We start from the raw sequence: 25639 nt of genomic DNA, 5'->3' as shown, positions 1-25639 counted from the left end.
TGGATAGAAGACGTTAGCAGATGGCCAGATATAACTTAGTGGTCGTATATATACGTATTTAGTTGAGAAACCGAGCGTGTACACCCGAGACAAGCATATAAATCACTGGATGCTTATGAATACGTTGTCTGTGGGCATGTAAGTTACAGAATGTCCAATACAATTTTCTACATTTATTCTTATCCTTCACACAGACATACATTTATCATTTTCCTTACATTTTATGTTATTGATTCGTGTCGACACTTCTGTTTAAAGTTTAATTTTGTAATGCTATAACGTTAGTACTTTAATAGCAACTATGTTGCTTGCATACATTTCTCAGATGGTTATTTTGCAATTAAACTATTAATAAAATCATTACAAATGAAGTTGATAAGTACTGTGATTATTGATATGATAATCTGGGGGTGGGGGTACATTATACACACCAGTGGCAGCCAGTGTTGGGAGGTTTATTATAAATAATTAAGTTTCAAGTGCAGTAAATGTTTTACAAATGATTTTTTTTATGCGAGCATTTTTATGTCTTCGTTCCAATCAATGCATTTAATCGCCTGCGTACCGCCGGTTCTTCTGAAACGGCCGTGATCCTGTCAGAATTCTATAAAACTTAAGCCCATTAGTGCAATAGCGATTAGTGCAACCAAAAACGCAACAGCCAGATGCTGGGAATACATTTTGATGCTGGGAAACCGTTTTGATAAACTTTCGGAGTTGCTCACACGTTAGAACCACTAGGGAACAACACCACTTCCGTTGCCAAAATGCGCGCGCAACTCTTTGATCACGTGGGCTGTAAAAGGGTCTATACCTCAAATCATCCTAGCAACCACTTAGAATTCACCTCACTAAAAACATTCTGAACTCAGTAGCAGCTGCAAAGAAACACCATGGCAACTACCCAGAATGCTCAAGCTACTTTTTTAATTTAATTTATATTTATATTTATATTTTTTGATTTTGAATTTGAGTTAATTTATTTTTAATGACCGTTAATAATTATTTTATTTTGTTGTATTTTTAATTTAATTTAATTTATGACTGTTACTAATTATTTTAGGTATCTCTTTTTATTTTTATTTTAATTGGTGAACAACTAGAGACTACAAATAAAATAAAATAATAATAATAATAATAATAATAATAATAATAGTAATAATAATAATAATAAAAAATAGTAAAGAATAAAATTAGAGACGCCAATTTGATTTGTATGTTCATCTTTGTTTTTGGTTAAAACTTTAGTAACAACGTACCAGAGCCCAAGCAATCACCCAGAATTCCCTAGCAACCACATAGCTGCACACTATATTTTGAATGCCTTATCAACCACATGAAATGTAATGGCAATCACCCAGGACACCCAAGTGTTGTGGTGAGTTTAGCACGGGTGAATGCCACTCATAATCTCTACAGAAGATTTAAAAATCTGGTTTATTATGCAGTTCTGAAGTTGTTTTCTAGCTGTTTGTTTGTGTGTTTTGCTGAGAGGGAGTTTGTGAATCATGTTGGCAGTGAGTACGAGCATGTTTAAGAACCCTGGAAGGTTGTTTATGGGCCAAGAGCCGTCTGGCGTACGTCTGCGGTCATCACACTTAGCCGCGTGTGTTCAACCTTATCCTGGCAGTCGCGGCTCTCCATCTGCCCGCCACATGTTGCCACGGCAGCGCCAGGATGAGAGGGGTGGGGTTTTGTCGTTGGGCACTGGTTGCCAGGCGCTAGGCGGAGGATGTAAAACAAATCATTCGGTGCAAAAAAACAGACAATCTGGAGCAAATAAACGTCTCGTCAGCTGATCTGAGAATAAATACTGTGACAGTAAGGGGTCTCAAAGTGTCACGCGTCGACTGCTGATCTCAGCGCAGTTGATGTCTAGATGTGCTGAAATACCACATTTTTGAACAAGTTGTCATTCTGAAGATTATTTTTATGGCAGGTCTGGACTGAGTTCACTACTTTTCAAAAGATTTATTTTTTGACAGAAAGGGCGTAGTTACAAATTCATATAAATTATGTTATTATTTATTTATTTATGACAAAAAAAAATATTACAATGTCTCTATTTTATATCCAGTTCAGATGAATGATTTCAGATCCGATTCAGGTTTAGTTCAGTTATATTCAGCCACAGCTCGTCTGTGTGGGCAAAATATTCATCCAAACATAGACCTCTATATACACTGAATTAATAATAAATTAGATTACATTTTAAAATACAGCAATCTGTGCAGAATTCACAGTGCCGACTCACTCATATGATCTGCGGCGGTTCACATGACACTTATGTGAATCCAGACTGCATTCTCCTCAATGGAAAGCATATTTACACTGTCTAAATCGTTCCATATCCGCTTTATCAGGGCTATTCAAAGTTTACCCTGGAGGGCCGATGCGGTGCAGAGTTTAGCTCCAACCCTAATCATACACACCTGAACATGCTAATCAATGGCTGCGTCCGAAACTGGCAAAATGCTGCCTTTTGAGGACACATTTCAAGGCAGGAAGGCATCAATCCACGTCTGAATCTAATGTTTGCTTCACTTCCTGTCTCCTGAGATACCTTCATCTGATCTGTTTTTGAAGGCAGCGTACATGTGTCCTTCGCTGCCTTTGATATCCCACAATCCTGTGCTTTCCGTTCAGTGACAGTTGAGCTGGGGAAATAAGATGGCATCCAAAAGTTGCATTTGCTGGTCAGTTTGTGTGTGTAAATGTAAGTTTTTTTACCAATATGTTCCACTTCTGATGTCATTTCTAGCAAGAAATTACTAATGTAATAATTAAATGTGTTTAGTTCTCACCATAGCACTATTTAGCTGTAGATCATTAAACTGTTACACTGCCTTAGAAGTCTGTCCGAAATTAGTTTCATGAGGTGCCTTCATGCTCAAAATGCTGCCTTACAAGCCATTGTCTGATAAGGCAGCGAGGCAACGAGTCAGCTGCCAAGGTTTTCAGACGCAGCCAATGTCTTCAGGATCATTAGAAAATCACAGGTCGGTGTGTTTGATCCGGGTTGGAGTTAAACTCTGCACCGCATTGTCCCTCCAGGGTAAGATCTGAATAGCCCTGCCCTATATAGAGCACTGTTTTACTGCAACAGTAAATGTGTGAACGAGTGACTGATTTCAGCCACAGCGTCTATTCTAGTTATAGTGTAGGGGGCGGGGCTTTAGATTCTAGAGTGCATTTGATTGGATAGAAAATCTGATGAGAAGCTGTAGTGCAGTGATGTCATCAAAATCATTGACAGAATTGAGCAGAATTGAGAGAATTCATACTAAAAGCCAGAAAATAACTTCCATTTTGATTTCATGGGTACTTTAAAGGCGTTTCCATGGTCAGTTGTGTTTTGAAACACTGACATTCAGTTGAATTTATTGGGATTTCTGTTATCATCTGAGCTTTTAAACACTGGCATTAAAATGCGTTTTCTCAAACAGATTGATGATGACAGGCAGTCAAATGTCAGGGAGAATCAGCTGTTGGGATCTTCATTCCTGTCATACTCCACATGTCTGCCTGTCTGTCTCTTTCTTTCTGATTACATTTTGAATTTAAAAACATAAAAAAATCCTGTCTGTTACCCCCAGAGGCTTTCTGCTATATGGACCTGCTCCCCTCAATCGTTTTGTCCTGGTACTACAATGATGATGATGAAGATGATGGTGGTCATCTCATGTCAGCAGTTGCTGTGTTGACCCTCATGCAGACGATTTTGAGTTTTCAAGTGTTTGTGTGGTTTTTCATAGGTTGATGTTGACATTTCCATTTGGGGTGAAGAACCTCTGCAACGTTTCTTTTCTGTCAGATTCAGACACACAGAGACACACAGGCTCTCATAGGTGTTGTCTGATTGAACAATGCTAGAGAATGGTTAGAGCCACTCTGATCTAGACCAGTATCAGATTCTGTTTGATTCAGCTGCCGAAGTTACGAAACGAGTAAAAGTAATAAATCAAGTTTCATATGTTTAGGTTCAGTTTAGATGAAGTTGCAGGCCAGATTCATATCTAGGTTTAGTTTTTTCTGGATCAATTCTTTTATTTTATTGGCACGACTCATTTCTGGGGCTGCCTTGCAAACATAAATGGTATCTGCCTTTATTTATAAGTATAAATATAACCTGTCTACTACACTTACTGACAATACTGCTATTTTTACATAGTGTAAATATATTCTATTTACACTTGATTTATCGGACTATTGATTGTTCTATTTTCACTATATAGTAGCACACTATAATAGCTTCTATAGCTAAGAAAATATGCTATTTTCACAGTGCAAATAGCCACTGTCATCATAAGCCATATGAATCATAATGAGCCTTTAATCGCCTATATATAACAGATTGTCTAATTAGCGCATGCATAAAGCTTGCCACAGTGCACTGGAAAAAGTAATGATTATGAATGTATCGTGAAAAAACAGCAAGGAGACTGTCTAAATATTGTCTAATAGTTTATTAATAATATTTCTGTATTTTCTGCTGCCAAAATTAAGTTGACGATGCCGACTCTCATCTCCACAGTGGATGCGCCTATATGCACATTTCATGCGGATTACATAATCTGACTATATTAGTTTTCCACTTGAACTAGTTGACAATCACTTGACATTTCAAGCTTTCTATAGATATATTTCTCATGTCTGTGAGGCAAGAATACACTGAGTTTTGGTTTATGTTTGTGACATGCTCAAGTTCACCGTGAGTTTACAGAAATAAAAGTAGAAACCTTTACAGTTTTGAACAATGGATTATTCTTATCTAGTAATTAGATGTATTATCTAGCAATTACCTTATCTAGTATGACCAAAGTGTGCGCACTAGTCCTGAATAGTGAAGCGGAAATTCTCAGATCGCCCCCAGGTGGATGGATACAGTATAGGTCATAAACCCCACCCTCTCCATGTAATGTAATGGGGCATAGACTAACTAAACCGTCAAATTACACTCAAATACATTTTTTCCAAAGATGGTTTTCCTTACACCATGTTCGTGTTAATTCACGTGTTCGTTCTTTAAATAAGCTTGTTTTTAGTTTGTTATTTGTATGCTATAAAATGGGTGTGTGATGTTATGATTGACAGCTTCAGCTTGAGGAACCAACAGACTTTTTTTGAGACCTTCGGGAGGAGATTAAAGCTTTAATGTGTACATTTCACAAAAAGTTCAGGGTGTGTGATTGATTAGGCGGGAGTGTGGACGGATTTGTCCGATTCTTGATATTGCGGATCCACTTCGCTCACTACTGTGCCGACTCGAGACCCAAGATGTCAGTGCCATATTTAGACACTGTTGGCTTCAGATACTACAGTGGAAGAGAGTGAATGTGCAGCGTCCATCTTTATTTACAGTCTATGGTATGACTCCAAATGAAATGCAGTATTTTAAGTTTGTTTCCACTAAAAATGCAAGTGATCGTGCCGGCAACTCCATTTAAGTGCATTATACTTCAGCTTTCACACTCCGCACAAACACTTGGATATGCTTCTGTTTATAGCAAACATTTATCTCGGTTAACGTTAGCGCAAGCAGTCATGTAAAGGTGCTACTACTTGCGTTTTGTTTCAAATGATAAAGCCATATTTGAGTTTGATGGATGGTAGGTGAAGATCTGGATTCCCTGTCCGACATGCTGTAATGACCACAGAAAACCTCCATTAAAGATCTGACCCTCACGGACTGGATTACTTCACTACAAAGTTTTTTTTCCTCCTGCATCTAAATTACTAATAACATTTTTGCTTGACTAATCCCCTTCTAGTTGACTAAGGATTAGCTAAATATTAGAGAGCAGCCCTACTCTTTTCAACGCAGTGTTCTTTTGAATACATGTAAAGAACAAAGTAACATTATGTGGTCAACTACTAATATTTAGTAACTTTATATAGTATTATATAAAGTATTAATATATAGTAATAAATATGCAATGTTTTTCTCTGCAGGCAAGGATAAATCAGAAAAGATCTTTGCTCTGTCATTTGTCAAGCTAATGCGGTATGACGGCACAACGCTGAGGGACGGAGAACATGATCTCATCGTCTATAAGGTGAAACCAATACAATCACCACTGTGCAGTGCACACACACACACACACACACACACACACACACACACACACACACACACACACACACACACACACACACACACACACCATACACACACACACACACACACACACACACACACACACACACACACACACACACAGAGCGAGAGAGACTGAGATGAGAGTGAGTTGTGTACTAATGCTGCTTGTCCTCGATTGTCTCGTTTAACCTTTGACCTCGCATCACAATGTAATCATTATGCAATTAAGCTTTGTTCGTGTATTCAATCTATTCGCATCTGCATATTAAATAGCTTCATTAATGCGGAATGTCGCCTGGTCAAATCCTTTTTGAGCTATGAAAATTAACCCTTATACAAATCATTACTTTACCACTGATGTGTTACTGGTTTTGAATACATGGCTCTGAAAACATTAAATCAAATGTATCAAATAAAAAACCCCAGCACAGACACTTTACACAGGCCTGAAGAATGTGTTCAATGATTGACAGCTGTAAATAACTGAAAGGATTCTTCTGTCGTGTGTAAAACGGTATTGTGCTCATGACTGCGTGTTTCTCTATTTCTAGGCAGAAGCCAAGAAATTGGAGGACTCCGCCTTGTACCTGAGCTTGACCTCCACTAAACCAGAGATGGAGGAAAGAAATCCATCATCAGGGAAGAACACGCAGAATCTCGGCAGCTTCACCATCAGCAAAGACTCGTTTCAGATCTCAACGCTGGTGTGCTCCACCAAACTCACACAGAATGGTGAGATACATTAACTTTGCATAATTTCCCAATCCATTCTCCTGATTTTTTTCTCTCGTTTCTCTACTCTTAGCCAAAAGAGAATAGAATAAATAGTGCTGACAAATCAGTGTTTGCAGCCATTTTACTGCGTAACGTTGGGTATTTAACATCAAGATGTTAGCAGCAGATCCTTTAAGTCCTGTAAGTTGCAAGGTGGAGCCTCCATGGGTCAGGCTTGTTTGTTCTGCACATCCCACAGATGCTCGATTGGATTAAGATCTGGGGGATTTGGAGGCACCTCAAACTCATTGTTGTGCTCCTCAATCCATTCCTGAACCATTTTTGCTTTGCGTCAGGGCACATTATTCTGCTGAAAGAGCCACAGCCACCAGAGAATACCGTTTCCATGAAAGGGTGTACGTGGTCTGCAACAATGCTCAGGTAGGTGGAGCGTGTCAAAGTAACATCCACATGGATGGCAGGACCCAAGGTTTCCCAGCAGAACATTGACCAAAGCATCACACTGCCTCCGCCGGCTTGCCTTCTTCACATAGTCCATCCTGGTGCCATGTGTTCCCTGGGTAAGCGACACACCTGGCCATCCATGTGATGTAAAAGAAGACGTGATTCATCAGACCAGGCCACCTTCTTCCATTGCTCCGTGGTCCAGTTCTGATGCTCACATGCCCACTGTTGGCGCTTTGGACAGGATCAGGGGTCAGCATGGGCACCCTGACTGGTCTGCGGCTATGCAGCTCCATACTCAACAAACTGAGATGCACTGTGTATTTTGACATCTTTCTATCAAAACAGCATTAACTTCTTGAGCAGTTTTAGCTCCAGTAGCTCGTCTGTTTAATCGGACCACACGGGCCAGCCTTTGCGTACCACGTGCATCAATGAGCCTTGGCTGCCCATGAACCTGTAGCTAGTTCACGACTGTTCCTTCCTTGGAGCACTTTTGATAGATACTGACCACTGCAGACCGGGAACAGCCCACAAGAGCTGCAGTTTTGGAGATGCTCTGACCCAGTATTCTAGCCATCACAATTTGTCCCTTGTCAAATCCTTAAGCTTGCCCATATTTCCTGCTTCTAACTTTGAGGACAAAATGTTCACTTGCTGCCTAATTTATCCCACCCACTAACAGGAGCCGTGATGAAGAGCTCATCAGTGTTATTCACTTCACCTGTGTTTATAATGTTATGCCTGATCAATGTGTATACACATTAAAAAAATACTAAAAATGACACAACTAAATTTGTATAATGTACTTTACAAAAACAATATCTTTATTAGGAATAACAAGGAGTGATTAGGAGTGTTTAATAAGCAAGTACATCGAGTGATTATTATTTTATTTTTCCACGTAGTCATCTGTATGTTTTGTGATTTGAAGACGACACATCAAGTGTCTGATTGGCGGCTGTGAGAAGGTTCAGATGCAGGAAGATTATTACAGTCGGATCACATACAGGATGCAGTGAAGTCCACTGCAGTCCTCTGACGCAATCGCTCCTTTACTCCCTCCTCTCCTCTTTAGGCATGTGTTTGTTGCTCTATGAATCTTATAGAAACTGCTTACCCATCAGCCTTTGGTCATGGTGTAGTGGCAGGCATGAATATGTACGGCGGATGGGTTCATGACTGAAGACCACAGCAGAGAGGGAGGTTAAAATACTGCAGGAACTTAAAATCAGAGATTGAGATCGCAGCGGGAGCGTATAGTCATCCAAGTGTAGGCCAATGAAAATAAATGATACAGAATAAAAGAAAAGAATGAGTCCAGTGTTTCTTTCATCGATTAATCTACAGCACCATAGCAAACAAAGTTATATTACCTCTGAGTTGTGAGCTTGCAGTCTAAGTTGATTGTAATAAACCAGGTGGTTAACACAACAAAATGTGAACACAAGAAATATACAGCACGTTTTTCAATTTAGTAGTCTTCTACTGGCAAATTATTAATTTGAGCCGTTTGCCAATTCATCTTTCAGATGGACATGTATTGACTCGCTTAATGTGACATTCATTTGATGATGTGTATTTCTGAGCATCCCTGATTCAGGAATTGCAGGAATTTGGGGATGGGGCTACATGTTCGTCCAGTCAGTGGACGACTGAGCGAGTGCTTGGGAATGACCTAATAACCTTCATTAATTTTACAGATTAATTTAGTGATTCTAGTGGTGCACACACAATTTGGCTTTAAATTGTTACAAAAATAGTATATTTTTTATAGAAATAATTATAAATGTCTTTACTGTCACTTTTTAATGCATCCTTGCTAAAAACAGTGTCATAAACACTTGCATGTTTAAATGAATAATAGTGCCTCAGTCTGCTCAGATAGATGCGTTGTAAATAACGCATGGTTCAGATACACGTGTCTTCTGAGTGATTCAGGGTCAAACACGGCCAGAATGCAGAACAGCCAAGCGTTAGTGAGGCCACCATTGAAATTGAGATGCGTGAAGTCACATCAGAGAGCAGGCTGGCCCTGCGATAGCAAAGATGGAGACAAAATATGCGCGCACGAGAGTGAGATGGAGTGAAATTGGCTTCAGAAATGACCTCGGTTAGTGCATGCGCTTCAGACCAGAGCTGGTATGAGAGGAAGACAGACCACCGGGTGAATGAATGAGTGAATGAAAATGATTGAGAGAATGTGCAGCGGTCATTACGAATGAAAGTCCTGAGTTTTAAAATAAATGCTTGAGTAAATGCTAAGTCAAACTCTTTATGGCGTGTTTGTTTTAATGCACATTCCAGGGTGGACAGACCTCCCAGTTTTTTTTCCGCAGACCGTGACCGGTGTCCTGTCCCCGGCTGGAGCCGTCCTCATTTTATAGCACATTAACAATACAAAATTGTGTGATTTGAGATACTGTTATAATCATTAAACATCTGATTATCATCATTAAACAAATGATTTAAACAATCATTTGAATTTGTTTTTATTTGTATATTTTAATTGTAATGTTGTTTTCTAAATCATATTTAATTAATTCATTACTTTTAATTTATTTAATAAAATTGCATTTAATTTTATTAATGTAATAATATAACCATACAAAATATAATAATCCTGAAATAAATCCAGGGACGGAAACTCATCCTAGATTACAAAGGTGTCAAGGATGAGCCTAAAATGCAAAGTAATAAGCATGATGGGAGATTAAAGATCCATTTCTAAAAGCATAAACATCATAAAATAACATTTATCACAATACTGTTTTGCCTACTATTTTTCATAGTCTGTTTTTTGGTGCATTGCATCAAAACCAGTTAGGGTCACTCTGATCCACAGACATAATAGAATAAGAAATATTACAATATTACATTATGGTAAATGGACTGCATTTATATAGTGCTCTTAACAGACCCATGGCCATCCAAAGCACTTTACATCTTGCCGCCCATTCGCTCATTCATTCAATAATACACCACCGGCGGTGTCGGCCATGCAAGGCACCATCCAGCTCGTCAGGAGCAGCTGTGGTTTGGGTGTCTTGCTCATGGACATCTCGACACTTGGTCAGGTGGAACAGGGGATGAAATCACCAACCTTCCTGTTAGTAGACAACCTAAATGAACCACTGAGCCACTGCCGCCCCATTTTTTATAATGAAACTCACATTTATTACAAAACAAAGCATGCAAAAACGTTTATTACGTCATAGATCATTACAAGTGCGCTTTCACATTTCCAGTCTCTCTTCTAAGAAGTAGGGATAAATAAGTGCACTATCATTAAACTTCGCAACAGTTGCCGATCTTTGATGTAAATCAGCTTGTGCTTCTGAGACACTTTGAGACACTTAGAAGCGGAGCTCGCAAACACTTGACTGCCGTCAGAATGCCAAGATGTTTTCTGCTCTAATTTCAAAGCTCCCCAGCTACACAAAGACACAAGCGGTGTGAAGCATTGATACGCCTCACGCTACTGCATATGCAATCTGAGAGGTTTATAGGGCATCTTTATCCCCGCCGGACGACAAAATAATTCCTCACATAGTGTGTTATGAGGCCGTCCGTGCTTGCGAATTGATTACAGGGGTTCTAACGACTTGCATGACTATTAGCGTGTGGTTTTACGCGACCCCTGAGCCCCGGGGCTGGTTAAGACGGAGCTTTAATGAAGACCTTTGTCAAAAATCCCTGAAAAAAATCTCAGTTCGGCAGGTAGACGAGGTAATGAGGTCGCCAAGGATTCGTCAGATGGAAGACATTAGCATATAAACACAGGTTTTTATTGTTGTAGGCCACAGAAGCCTTTTCCCCCCTGTGAGGCCTTGTCCATCAATCCCGACTTTGTTTTCTGGAGACGTTGTACGTTGAATCGCACGCACATTAACATATCAAGCCACAGAATCCCGACGTTCTGCTACACCAACTCATTCTGGTTTCTACATCATCATCACAGGACAAAATCAATGCTGGAGCGCTGGTGTACGTGCGCTTTACAGTGGCTTTTTGACTTCTTTCTTTTTTGCATCCCGGTTTGTGAAGTACACTAGATGACTGAAGGACATTCTGAATGCAGTCTCCCCTGACCAGTAAGGGCGAGGGACGAGTCGTTTTTAATAAAGAATGGCAGCATCGCTCTCCTTTCCAATTGCCTGACAGCTCTTTCTGTCTTGGATTCTCTCTCTTTCCCTCTGATGTTGTTTTAAACCCACAGGCTGGGCTTGCTTTAACTCTCTGCTGATGTGATGTCAGTCTCTGCTGTTCTCCTGCTCACATCCTCTTATTTTATTATGCAGCACACTGGAGTGCTTGATTCTAATTGGGTAATTGTGGCATTCTGTGGTTAAATATGTTTGTTTAAAGTCTCTTGATGCCTGCTGGTTCACGCCTCAGAGTTCCAAAAAGTCTCTTAAAATGGAGTGTAAAGCTGTGGAAAAGTGGGAGTGTAGAAGGGGAACAAGGGAGACGGCAATCAATAAAACTCAAACCTGCAACACACTCATTGTACAGGCACATGTATTAAAATATGACCATGGAGAGAAATGAATAAGCACCTTGATGCATTTTAAATATACAAACCTACATGACAGCAAACTGCTAAAATGAAGGAGAAACATGGAAGAACATGTTTTTGCATAATATTTTTAATTGTAATGTAAAATAATATAACGTTATTTCTGTGTGTGCATATGTGTGTGTAATATATATATATATATATATATATATATATATATATATATATATATATATATATATATATATATATATATATATATATATATATATATATATATATATATATATATATATATATATATATATATATATATATACACTATTATAAATACAGTGCAGTCTAAATTTCTAAATTATTCATAATAGTTTAGTAATTGTATTAATAGCTTATATTATTTAGTAATATTTAATATAATAGTTGGTATAAAAATGTTTTTATATTTGTAAACGATAATATAACTATATATAATGTAAATATATTTTTATTATTATTATGGTTAATATATTAACCATTATAAATACAACGTAATCTAAATTTCTAAATTACATTTATACAATTTTACTAATTTTCATTTAACATATTATTTTTAATAAAACATTTGTTAATAATGATTTAATTATTTTTAATTGTATTTATAAGTTTTATAATAATAATAATTTGTAGATGTATTATGTAATATATATATGTATTTATGTCATTAGATACATATTCAGATATATAGATGCTTTAACCTCATGCCTTTGAAAGATCATATACGGCCTCAGATTACTATTGTTCAACATTCAATTCATAACAAAACAATAATGAGGATTACGCCTCAGACATTCAAAAGTGTGAAACGATCTCTGAGTAAACACATTGTAGCATTAATTGAGCTGTTCTCCTCGCCAGACATTAGACAAAAGACTGCAAACGTGTCTTCAGGCAAACAAACTTATTTGATAAAATACATCTAAAAAACAATCCAGACATGGTCTTAGAAAATGTTTTATAAAATTCATAGTTTTGGACATTGCCTCAGATAAAAAAAAAAAAAAAAAAAGCATGAACACACTTGTGCCTTCAATTTAATTGTAGTTATAAGTCGTTATACTACATTCACATTATATATTTATACATGAAGATTATTTAATTTTTAAATTTTTATGTTACAGCCTATATATCTCTATATTAATAACTGTCTGAGCAATTCTGAGTATTCAGCTGTAAACTCTCAAGTGTTGGCTTTCTAAATATATATTGGTTATGTGTATATTCAGAATACCGTACGAGCAGCTGTCTTTATACTATGAGCATGTCTAAAAAATGCTCCATTTGCCAGATCGGGAGATGACAGGTAAGGGGTTAATTTGTCAAATGTAAAGGGATGTCTACATGGACCAAGGTTTGTGTCAATCTCTTTCTATGACAGCCCTTCAGAACACAATCCCCGGAAAAGCATTGTCCCGTCACATTACGTCATTTCAGGTCACGGCACTTGTTTTCAAATGCTTGCTGGAATGCCTCGTTTTAAGGTTAAAAAGTCAGTCATTCCTGCTGCCGTGACGATCACCATGGGAGCTGTTCAAACGGTGTGGAGAGTTCCCAAGGGAACCATCTGAACTGTGAGGTTCTCCATATCATACAGGTGCCAAGCGGCACAATCCACACGAGTGTTTCCGGTGCGTCATCACTTTAACAGTTTATCCCCGTGTGATTCATCCAATAAAGGGAGAGGCAAGAATCATTTAAAGAGCATTTGTGACCTCAGAATTCATTAACGGTTATTCCCTCTGGATAGCCTATGAACTATGATTGATAAACTGCTTAATGGGTTAATATTTGCCCAGATTTCTATTTTCTTTTATCATTTTGCAACAATAACAACAACAACAACCTTTAACCGCAGTAGAATTCATTTTACCCACAGCCTGTTGTGGCTTATGGTTTTATCAGGCAGTTAGAGAGCTCATGTTATTCATACATTTGTTTCAGCTCGATGTACTAATGAATGTTTAATGTCCAAGTTAGAGAGGTGAGTGTGCTAATGCTGTTTTTCTTGGGTCTCCTGTAGTTGATCTCCTGGGGCTTCTGAAGTGGAGGTCCAACACCAGTTTACTACAGCAAAACCTGCGTCACCTGATGAAAGTGGAAGGAGGGGAGGTGGTCAAGGTGTGTATAAGTCCTCTGAAGGAAAGAAAAACAAACTCACAGCTTTCATTCATACTGCCATCTAGATTCATGCAGAAATGTATGCTACTAAAGGAAACGTTTGAAGTTGGTGTGGAGACTTGCGCTTTGATTTATGATATGAAATTATGAATGAACTCTCTGCTGTACTTCAAAAGCTTTTCGCTTATTAGTTTGCTGTTTTTCCCCCTTTTTTGTAAGTCAATCAGCAAAAAATGCTGAGATATTTATAGAAATTACATTTCCAAAAGTGTTTTCAGAACGGTGTATGCTTGGGCTGTGAAATATAGAAATGCAGTATATTGATATTGCAGTGTACTCGCTGTTTGCATACAACAAACATATTTTGCGTCCGGTGGTAGTCTGATTTCAACAAATGAGACTTATGGACTGATTCCTTTCATGAATGGGCCAGAAAGTCACTCACACAATGGCTTACTCGCTCACTCACTCAATCACTCGATCACTCACTCAATCACTCGATCAGTCGATCACTCACTCAATCACTCGATCACTCACTCGATCACTCACTCGATCACTCACTCGATCACTCACTCAATCACTCGATGATGATGACTCACTCGATCACTCACTCAATCACTCGATGATGATGACTCACATGATCGCTCGATCACTCCCTCACTCGTTCACTCGCTCACTCACTCGATCACTCGATCACTCACTCGATCGCTCGATCACTCACATGATCGCTCGATCACTCACTCGATCGCTCGATCACTCACATGATCGCTCGATCACTCACTCACTCACTCACTCACTCGATCACTCACTCACTCACTCGATCACTCACTCACTCACTCACTCACTCACTCACTCACTCACTCACTCACTCACTCACTCACTCACTCACTCACTCACTCATATACTCAACTCACTCACTCATATACTCAACTCACTCACTCACTCGATCACTCACTCGATCACTCGATCACTCACTCGATCACTCGATCACTCACTCGATCACTCACTCACTCGATCACTCACTCACTCATATACTCAACTCACTCACTCACTCATATACTCAACTCACTCACTCACTCGATCACTCACTCACTCGATCACTCACTCACTTGATCACTCACTCACTTGATCACTCACTCACTCGATCACTCACTCACTCACTCACTCACTCACTCACCACTCACCACTCACCACTCACTCACTCACATACTCACTCATATACTCAACTCACTCACTCACTCATATACTCAACTCACTCACTCGATCACTCACTCACTCACTCACTCATATACTCAACTCACTCACTCACTCATATACTCAACTCACTCACTCGATCACTCACTCACTCACTCACTCACTCACTCACTCACTCACTCACTCACTCACTCACTCACTCACTCACTCTCTCACATACTCACTCACTCACTCACTCATATACTCAACTCACTCACTCACTCATTTACTCAACTCACTCACTCACTCGATCACTCACTCACTCGATCACTCACTCACTCGATCACTCACTCACTCGATCACTCGATCACTCAATTCAATTCAATTCAATTCAATTGTGCTTTATTGGCATGACATACATGGGTACATATTGCCAAAGCATTTCACAAAGCAAAACAGAAACACACATCAAACATCTTTACATTTATATTTATATATACAGATAATAAGCAATACATATATTATTAATCAGGATGTGTTCACTCAGTACATCTCAATTTGTGGCATTTATAGATATGCTCTGCTATATAAGTGAAAGCAGGTCCTTCACCGAGTAAGACCTTCAGTTTTTCGTGATGGTGTAGTGACTGGAAGTCAGGGATAATGTGTTGTATTTGCCCGTCCAGTGAGTCTCTTAGGGCGGTGTATTTATCACAGTGGAGGAGGAAGTGTGCCTCTGTCTCCACTGCTCCTGATCTACACTCTCTACAGATACGCTCTTCTGTGGGCAGCCATGTCTTCTTATGCCGCCCTCTTTCTATGGCCAGCGTGTGGTCACTCAGCCTGTACTTCGTTAATAACGCTCTGTGTGTTGTGTTTCTGACTGAGATGAGATAGTTAGCCAGACTGTACTCTCTGTTTAGTCCCAGATAACATTGGAGACGGCTTTGCTCTTTGGTTTGATGTTTCCAATGCTGCATATACGCCTCTCTCTCGTTTTTCATTATTTCTTTGATTTCTGCAGATTTTACAGGAGCAGTGGTATACACTTTATTCATCAGTTCTGACACCATTACACAGAGATTACTTTTCTGGGTTTGTAGGGCTTTAAAATGAAGATCATCTTTAGAGCTTGAGTGTAGGTGGATCCAGAACTTCAAGGCTCTTTTTTTAATGGTTAGATTAAGGGGCAGTCGGCCTAGCTCCGCCCTGCATGCGTTGTTCGGTGTGTTTCTGTGGACGTGGAGGATGTTTCGACAGAACTCTACATGTAGGCCTTCTATAGGGTGTTTGTCCCAGACCTTATGGCTGAAGTTACTCGCTGGGCCCCAGACCTCACTTCCGTACAGTGCTATGGGCAGGATGACGCTATCAAATATCTTTGTCCAGATTCTAATGGGGATGTCTATTTTAAATAATTTCATTCGTATAGCGTGCAGGGCTCTGCTGGCTTTTGCAAGTAATGTTTTAATTGCTAATTTAAAGTTTCCAGTGGGTGTTAAAACCAGACCAAGATAATTATAATGTAAAGTGTGTTGAATTGTGCTGTTGTTTACAGTAAATATATGTTTATGTTCCAGATTTCTGGGTTTCTTCTGAAAAATCATGATCTTAGTTTTTTGGGAGTTGACTTCTACGGACCAGTCCTGGCAGTATTTAGTTAAGATGTCTAGGTTTTTCTGGAGGCCTTCTGGTGTTTTAGACAGAATTAGTAAGTCGTCTGCATACAGTAAATATTTGACTTCTGTGTCAAACAATTTAAGTCCTGGACTCTCTGATTGGTCCAATAGATCTGCCAATTCATTAATATAAATGTTAAATAGAGTTGGGCTGAGGCAGCAGCCCTGTCTGACCCCTCGCTGTTGGGAAAAATATTCTGTTCTTTGTTGACCAATTTTTACTGCACATTTATTTTCGTTATACATGTTTTTTATCAAGTCATATGTTTTTCCCCCAATACCACTTTGAATGATTTTATAAAACAATCCTTTATGCCAAATGGAATCAAAAGCCTTCCTGAAATCGACGAAGCAAGCAAATATTTTTCCTTCCTTCTTTTGGTGTACATGTTGGTTTAGTAATGTGTGTAGTGTGTGAATATGATCAGTGGTTTGATGTTTGGGGAGAAAGCCAATTTGAGATTTGCTGATGACATTGTGCTGCTTTAAGAAGGCTGAAATCCGGGAGTTGATTATAGAACAGAATACTTTTCCCAAATTGCTGGTTACACAGATTCCTCTGTAGTTATTAGGATCTGTTTTGTCTCCACTTTTAAAGATGGGAGAGATGAGCCCTGTATTCCAGACCTCTGGAAAAACAATCACTCACTCACACACTCACTCACTGACATACATACTTTGATGGATTAACCCTTATACAAACCTTATTGCTTGTGAGATTTCTATAAACCTATTTACTGACTGGTTGTTCATATAGTCATGTAATTATTACTTTTGGTTGTTATCATTTATACTTTAATTACTATAAATGTTTATTGTAGAGTGTTAGAGAATGTGATTTAAAACCCCTGTAAGATAAGGCTCATTTCTGTTATTTTTCCCCCACGGATCATGTGTTGGAATGCCAGGCGCTGTGTCTCATGATTGCTCTCACCACTGTGAAGCCAAACACAATAGAGTTATCAGCGGCTTAGAAGGAGAAAGATGGAGGCATAGACATCTGTGTGCCGTGTAAATGTCCCCACAACCTCCCTATAACATATTTTGCAGCCGTTCTGCCATGAGTCTGCCACATAAATATAAAACGTCCTGCCAGAAAAATAGTGGCTGTTGTTTCAGACTGCAGATCATAGGTTTACTTAATGTTTAATTTTCACTTGGTTGCACTTTACAGTAAAGTTCAGTTTGTTCGTTTTTAATAATGTTTTCCCAAAGTTCCTTCTCCTCCTAGGGTGTTCTCGAAGAAGGTCTCATTCTTCATAATGCAGACAATAAATAAGCCAGGCGTAAAAGCTTTTGTTAAATGTTGCAGTGCCCTTGAATCATTCCCGCAGATGTTTTCACCAGTGCGTTTATAGGGAAGTGAGTGAGCCGTGTCATGGGGTTGATTTTGAAGGAAACCCCTGTCAGGAGCACAGCATTTTGCACAGCATTATTATCCTCGCCACTTTCATGCAGCATGTCCTTACTGTCCGCAGAAATTAAATTTCAAACTTGGCAGTTATAGGAAGGTGTTTTAGCGCACAGCGTGAGGAAAGTACATAATCACGTTGAGTGGGACGCCTGCTGGAAACATTAAGGGGGGTCTTTCTTTCTCTCACTCTCTGTGGCGAGTGGTCAATTATTCACTTTGTTTCTGGCCAGTAAATGGACTGCCGTGTGATCAGTGTGTGCGCGGTTGAGAAACACACTCACAAGAGGACCTACAATTACAGTGTGTGATCTCCTCCATATCAACAGTTGTTTGAATGAACTGATTCAGGCCCCTGAACAACACCTTTCATATATTTAACCACACCTCAGACTTCAATAAGGTCCAATAGTTTGGATACATTGATATTTTTAATGTTGTAAAGAAGTCTCTTATTCTCTTCAAGCCTGCATTTATTTGATCAAAAATACAGGGAAAAAAAGTGATATTGTTTAAAATAATGGTTTTCAATTTTAATATACTTTAAAACTACAGTTTATTTCTGTTGATTCTCATTGTTAATTATTGACTCATCCGTACTTTAATTTTCCTTGTGGTACCTCATGAGAGTGTGTTCATGTTATAATGACCATTTTCCTGTCTGTCATTTTCATTAGAATAATGCTCTGTCTCTTCCTCCATCCCCTGCACTGTTTTTTGATTGCTTTGTGTTATGTACACCTTATGTGAGCGGTGGCATCTTTAACATGCCGAATCTCATCTCAGACTGAAGACTGATTTATGACCGTTATAGACTCTCGGTGTCATGTATTTGTTGCGACTTGTTCTGTCCTGAATGCATGCGTTACCTTCAGTGGCGTTAGTGTGAGTGTTTTATTTATTTCACTCAAGGGCACATTCTTCCTCTCCTCACAGTGATCGTAACCAAAGGCCTTGCAGCAGATGTGCCAAACATTGTGCTAGAAACACAAACACTCGCTCTCTGAGAATTGCAGCATTCAAATCTTTTCACACTGAATGTTACTGCTGTTTCTGTGTGATTTGTGTTTGCATTATGCTTACAAAAATATCTCTAACACTTTTTAGAAACCTGTAATATACATTACATTTTTTTCATAATGCATTATAATGCATATTGCTTGGCCACTTATATATTTAGTTTTCAGGCACAAATACATGAAATAGTGCATATTATGAAGGTTTTGTGCATTGGTGGTTTATTCCCCCTTTTTTTGTTTGGTTTCAGGGGTGTCAGTGGTTCACGTGTATTTTCTTTTCTTCTAAATTTAAATTTTTTTTTTCAAATCCCCCTTAGAAACTGAATTCAGACCATCTTGCTCAGAGGATTGAAAAGCATTCGCTTTTGGCTGGTATTGTCATTTGCTTGCAGCATGCAGTCAGTTCAATATTTATTTATTTACTTAGTTTAGTTTTTTTTAACCACTGTTTATCTTTGTCCATTTAATATTTTCTCATTTTAAATGAGAATTATTAATATAATAATCTAGCCACCCATGTGGAAAGAGAATAAGTTACAACAAAACTTTTTTTTTTTGTCCAGTGGTCATATAGTTTTATATATATATATATACCAAGATGTTAGCAGCAGTATGTGTGTATGTATGTATATATATATATATATATATATATATATATATATATATATATATATATATATATATATATATATATATATATATATATATATATATATATACCTGATCAGTGAATTATTTTTTTGATATATTGTTTTATACTTAATTTATTATGAGTATAATTATTAGTAGTATAGTACAGTTACTTATTCATATTCTGTTTTCACCATTCACCATTTTCTGAATGCTTTGACTTTTATAATTAATATTGACATGCGTAGTTTAAAGGATCCTGCATTAAGTGAAAAGGAAGTGAGCAGAGTGAATGGATGTGTTGTTTGAGTGTCTGAATTGTAGGCACATACAGGCCTGTATAGCTGGATCTGAGCTGTAATTCTCCTCCTGCCGTGATGTCCTTGGTCGATTGTCATTGAGCATCAACTGAATGACAGCAGACATTAAAGTGGACAGCATGTGGTTTAGATTGAAAGTCCATGAAGCTGACAGCATATTGGTTTCCACACTTCCTCTCTTTCAGCAATGCAGAAACACACACGCACACACCATACTGTGATGGTCAATTTCGCCTTGTAATCTGTTTGTGTGTGTGTTCAGTTTCTACAGGACACTTTGGATGCCCTCTTCAACATTATGATGGAAAACTCGGACAGTGAAACATTTGATACTCTTGTTTTTGATGCCCTGGTAAGATTGTCATTATCTATGCTTCAATGAAATATGCACAATTTAAAAATAAAACACACACACACACACACACACACACACACACACACACACACACACACACACACACACACACACACACACACACACACACACACACACACACACACACACACACACACACAAAAATATATATTTTGTTTTTGAAAAGGTAGGATAAATGTAGGTAGATATATGTACATATTTTAAAATCTCCGTGTCTAGCTTGTCATGTTATTATTGTCAAATTTCTTTTTTAAATTACAATAGTGTTATCAGCACTTAATTAGATATGATTCATTAAATTACTTAAGTTAAATTTACTTACTTATTTAATGCTTCTCACCAGTATTTAAAGTTTTAATTTTAATTTAACAGTATTAATTTAGCTTAATACTGAGGTATATTTGCATAATGTTAACAACTTGGGTCTGTAGTGTCATGCACAAGTATATTATTAACATATTATCAGTCCTTCTACTAAACATTATTTTGCTTAATATTTAATGATAATAGTTATTCTTTTGAACAAACCGTTCTTCTTCTGGTTCTGAAAGGTCTTCATAATTGGACTGATCGCAGACAGGAAGTTCCATCATTTCAATCCGGTTCTGGAGACCTACATCCGAAAGCACTTCAGCGCCACCCTTGCTTACACGTGAGTGAGAAATGAAGGAATGCTTTCGTGCCGCTGTCTCTGTGTTAATATGACTTTTTTTATTTATAATACTGTGTGTGGATATTTTCAGAAAGCTGACTAAAGTCCTGAAGAACTATGTGGATAATGCCGAGAAGCTGGCGGAGCAGCTGCTGAAAGCTCTGAAGGCGGTGGATTACATCTTCAAATTCATCGTGAGGTCCCGGGTTCTCTTCAACCAGTACGTTCTTCCTTCACAGTCACAAGTTCATCAAATTAAAGGCTGCGATTTCAATAAAAATATGTGCTGTGTGTCTTACATACTAAAATTAATACAGACAGATATTTGTATAGTCATACTACTACTACTCCACCACTATTACTACTCCAGCACTATTCCACCTCCACCTCCACCAATACTACTACCACCATAACTACTACTATACCAACACTACTAATGCCACTACAACACCACCACCACTACTACTACTACCATTACTACGCCACCACCACCACCATTACTACTACTACCACTACACCAACACTACTACTGCCACTACAACAACAACACCACCACCACCACCACCACTACTACTACTCCACCACCACCACCAATACTACCACCACTACTACTACTCCACCACAACCACCACCACCACCACCAATACTACCAACACTACTACTACTCCACCACAACCACCACCACCACCACCAATACTACCACTCCACCACCACCACCAATACTACCACCACTACTACTACTCCACCACCAATACTACCACCACCACTACTACTACTCCACCACCACCACCACCACCAATACTACCACTACTACTACTACTCCACCACCACAAATACTACCACCAGTACTACAACATTGCTTTTACTACTATTCCACCACCACTACTACTAATACTAGTACTACACTACTACCACATTCCTCTACCACCACCACCACCACCACTAATACTAGTACTACACTACTACTACTACTACTACTACCACATTCCTCCACCACCACCACCACTAATACTAGTACTACACTACTACTACTACTACTACTACTACTACCACATTCCTCCACCACCACCACCACTAATACTAGTACTACACTACTACTACTACTACTACTACTACTACTACATTCCTCCACCACCACCACCACCACCACTAATACTAGTACTACACTACTACTACTACTACATTCCTCCACCACCACCACCACCACTAATACTAGTACTACACTACTACTACTACTACTACTACTACTACTACTACTACTACTACTACTACCACATTCCTCCACCACCACCACCACTAATACTAGTACTAAACTACTACTACTACTACCACATTCCTCCACCACCACTAATACTAGTACTACACTACTACTACTACTACTACTACTACTACTACCACATTCCTCCACCACCACCACCACTAATACTAGTACTAAACTACTACTACCACATTCCTCCACCACCACCACCACTAATACTAGTACTAAACTACTACTACCACATTCCTCCACCACCACCACCACTAATACTAGTACTAAACTACTATTACCACATTCCTCCACCGCCACCACCACTAATACTAGTACTACACTACTACTACTACTACTACTACAAATACTACTCCACCACCACAAATAATAATAATAATAATTCATAATAATAATAATTGCTGCTTCTGCTACTACTAGTACTAATTTAATAATAATAATAATAATAATAATAATAATAATAATAATAATAATAATAATAAAAATAATAATTTGGTGGTGGTTGAGATTAACCCTTTCCTTACGTTAACCTATCAAATGTAACATTATTTTTGTATTTTTTTAAGTAACAAATCGTGTAGCCCCTACAACATATATTGTGCAGCAGAAGAAAAGTGGCAAAAATGAAAAAATGATGGCATATCCAACATATACTCCAACTTTGTTTTATTTCCTTCTTCGTAAGATCAGTTTCCCAGCCAATAAGCTCCAGTTAAGGCTAAGAAATGTGACAGTTTGATCTGAAATGCCACACCTTTATCAAACTGAAATGCCCTTGTTTCCTGACGGATGGGAGGATGTGTTTGAGGCAGGCAGGAAGTGGAATGGGCAGTGCTGCTGATTTAGGGAGACGGAGGACATGTTGAGTAATGGGTCGGCCTAAATTAAGTTCAGTGCTGGTGATTAGCTTGTTGTCAGCGGGTGAAGTATATGATGGTGTCTCTCAGGCCTGTCTGAGGAGAGGATCTCGGTCTCTTAACTACCTGAACATTCAGAGCTCCTGACACCACAGACCTGTGAAAGACACTAATGAGGAGAGTCTGATCTGATTTACTTTGCTTCTTGCTCACAGGCTTAACCTGCTCCTGAAGTTCACAAATTCATGCCGAACCCAACCATACACGTCTTATATTCGGAGATCCACGAGACAGGGCTTCAGACAACGAATATGATGAGAAATATGACAAATTAATAATTATGATACCGTTAAGTAGTTATTGGTGTCAGACCGGAGAACTTGCTCAAAACTTGCTTTAGTGCTTTATTTATTTATTTTTAAATCAACATTAAAAATATTGATTTTTTTTATGTTGATGTGTGATGATTTTAAATTAATAGCATGTGATTTTGAATTTTGAATTTCTTTATTTTGCATTGTCCTTCGCATAACAATAAAGCACATGCCTCTCAACATCATCTCATTACTGTAATTAATATGATTTATTTTAATAAAATATGCACAAACTACAAGTCATACTACCATGATATATACTTGTATAGTATTTCAATGTGTGTATATATATATACATACACATACATATATATATGTGTGTGTGTATAAAATATAATATAATATAAATTATTATTAATAATGTATAAAAATAATGCAGTTCTTTCATATGTCCCCTGTATTGTTGTAATGTACGGGTATAAAGCACTTTAAAATAATTAATGGTCAACTGGAGCATGAAGAATATTTCAATATCTTTGACGGGCCATTAGTTAAGTAAGTGTGTGTGTGTGTGTGTGTGTGTGTGTGTGTTTTATCGGAGGTTCGGTCTAATGTAAATGCTCTGGATAAGGGTGATAGTGTCTGATAGTCAGGTAGGGCTAATCACTTCAGCAAAGGCCGCATTTAATGAATGCATGAGCGCGGAAATTCTCCTGGTGTTGGTGTGGATGGTTGGAGGGATGCCGAGAAGGCCCGTCAGCTCTCTGCCCTTCAAACTAGATTACAGAGCAATTCATCAGTCTGATCAGGCTGTAATCGGGAGCTAGTTTAGAGGTGCCAGTGAACAGGTGTGTGTGTGTATGTGTGTGGAGTGTGATACATTGGTTTTGATGTGGATTTATATGGCTCCGGCTAGTTTGATGTCATGGATTTGCATAGCAAACACATGTAGACCGGTCTGCTGCCTCTCTGATGATTTAGATGAAATGATTCTCGCCTCCCAAGCCCCTGATCATCTGCTGTTTGTGTGTTTTCCTTCAGGCTCTACGAGAACAAAGGCGAGAGTGATTTCATGGAGTCCCTGAGGAATCTCTTTGCTTCGTTTAACGCCATGATGAACAGCAGTGCTGAGGGGACCGGCGGGGTGAAGGTGAGGACGCTTTAAGACCCTGTTTCTGATGAGCTGATCATCAAAAATCAAAATTCAGTCGTTTTACACCTCTGTCGTTCCTTGTTTGACTTTTTCACAAACATGTAATACAAAATATGTTTCTGAGAATGCACACGCTGCTCCTTTACATGCAATGAAGGCCTACAAATGACATAGCACTATACCATATGAGTTTTATAGAAAAAATTAGTATAAAATAGTTAAAATTCATAATATTATATATATAATATAGACAATATATATTATAAAAAATGCCTGCTGAGGGTGCCAGCGGCCTGGTGTTGTTACAATTTACAGCAGATTAAATCCTGGTTTAGTTTTGTCCAAACAATATTTAACTAAAATCTTAACTTAATCTTTAATATTTGGCAACTTATTTGGCAAAATATAAATGCTTCTGTAATTTGTTGAATAGGAGCATGTGGACATCAAAACTTGCAAACTCAGAGCGAGCTGAGATTTAGACTTTTATTTTGAAATTGTAATGAACAGCCAGCGTATTTAGAAACTGGATGTGTTCTCCTTTGTTGGCATATGTTTATAAATGATTTACCATACAAATCTGATGAAATGGCAAACATTGCATTCCCAAAGGAATGTTACAAGCAACCCAAACTCACAGCATATGCTGAGATGGAGTTTGAGACGCTCCACACATGTAAATGATAACAGTTGATGTGGAGCAGCACCTGTGAATGGAGGCGCTCTGAGACACACATGTAACTGACACGCGTGTGAATAATGCTGTAGTGTGTTTTAAATGGTCTTAATACATTTTGAAGCCGTAGAAAGTGGTTTAATAATGCAGTTCATGGCTA

At 38.4% G+C, this 25639-nt stretch overlaps 1 protein-coding gene across 2 annotated transcripts in view; it reads left to right on the top strand.

Moving 5' to 3' along the window:
* The window catches only part of dock1 (dedicator of cytokinesis 1), a 305592-nt gene that overhangs the window by 79111 nt on the left and 200842 nt on the right, over positions 1–25639 (top strand). For both annotated transcript variants that reach the window (XM_067430394.1, XM_067430393.1), the window contains exons 17-23: positions 5953–6056; positions 6652–6832; positions 13855–13952; positions 20447–20536; positions 21112–21212; positions 21304–21432; positions 24692–24800. In XM_067430394.1, coding sequence (XP_067286495.1) covers positions 5953–6056; positions 6652–6832; positions 13855–13952; positions 20447–20536; positions 21112–21212; positions 21304–21432; positions 24692–24800 — 812 coding nt within the window. The remainder of the gene's footprint in view (positions 1–5952; positions 6057–6651; positions 6833–13854; positions 13953–20446; positions 20537–21111; positions 21213–21303; positions 21433–24691; positions 24801–25639) is intronic.

The sequence above is a fragment of the Pseudorasbora parva genome, chromosome 21, assembly GCF_024679245.1.
Source record: "Pseudorasbora parva isolate DD20220531a chromosome 21, ASM2467924v1, whole genome shotgun sequence".
Taxonomy (NCBI): domain Eukaryota; kingdom Metazoa; phylum Chordata; class Actinopteri; order Cypriniformes; family Gobionidae; genus Pseudorasbora; species Pseudorasbora parva.
The sequence above is the reverse complement of the archived record's forward strand: the minus strand, read 5'-3'. Positions and strand labels throughout refer to the sequence as shown.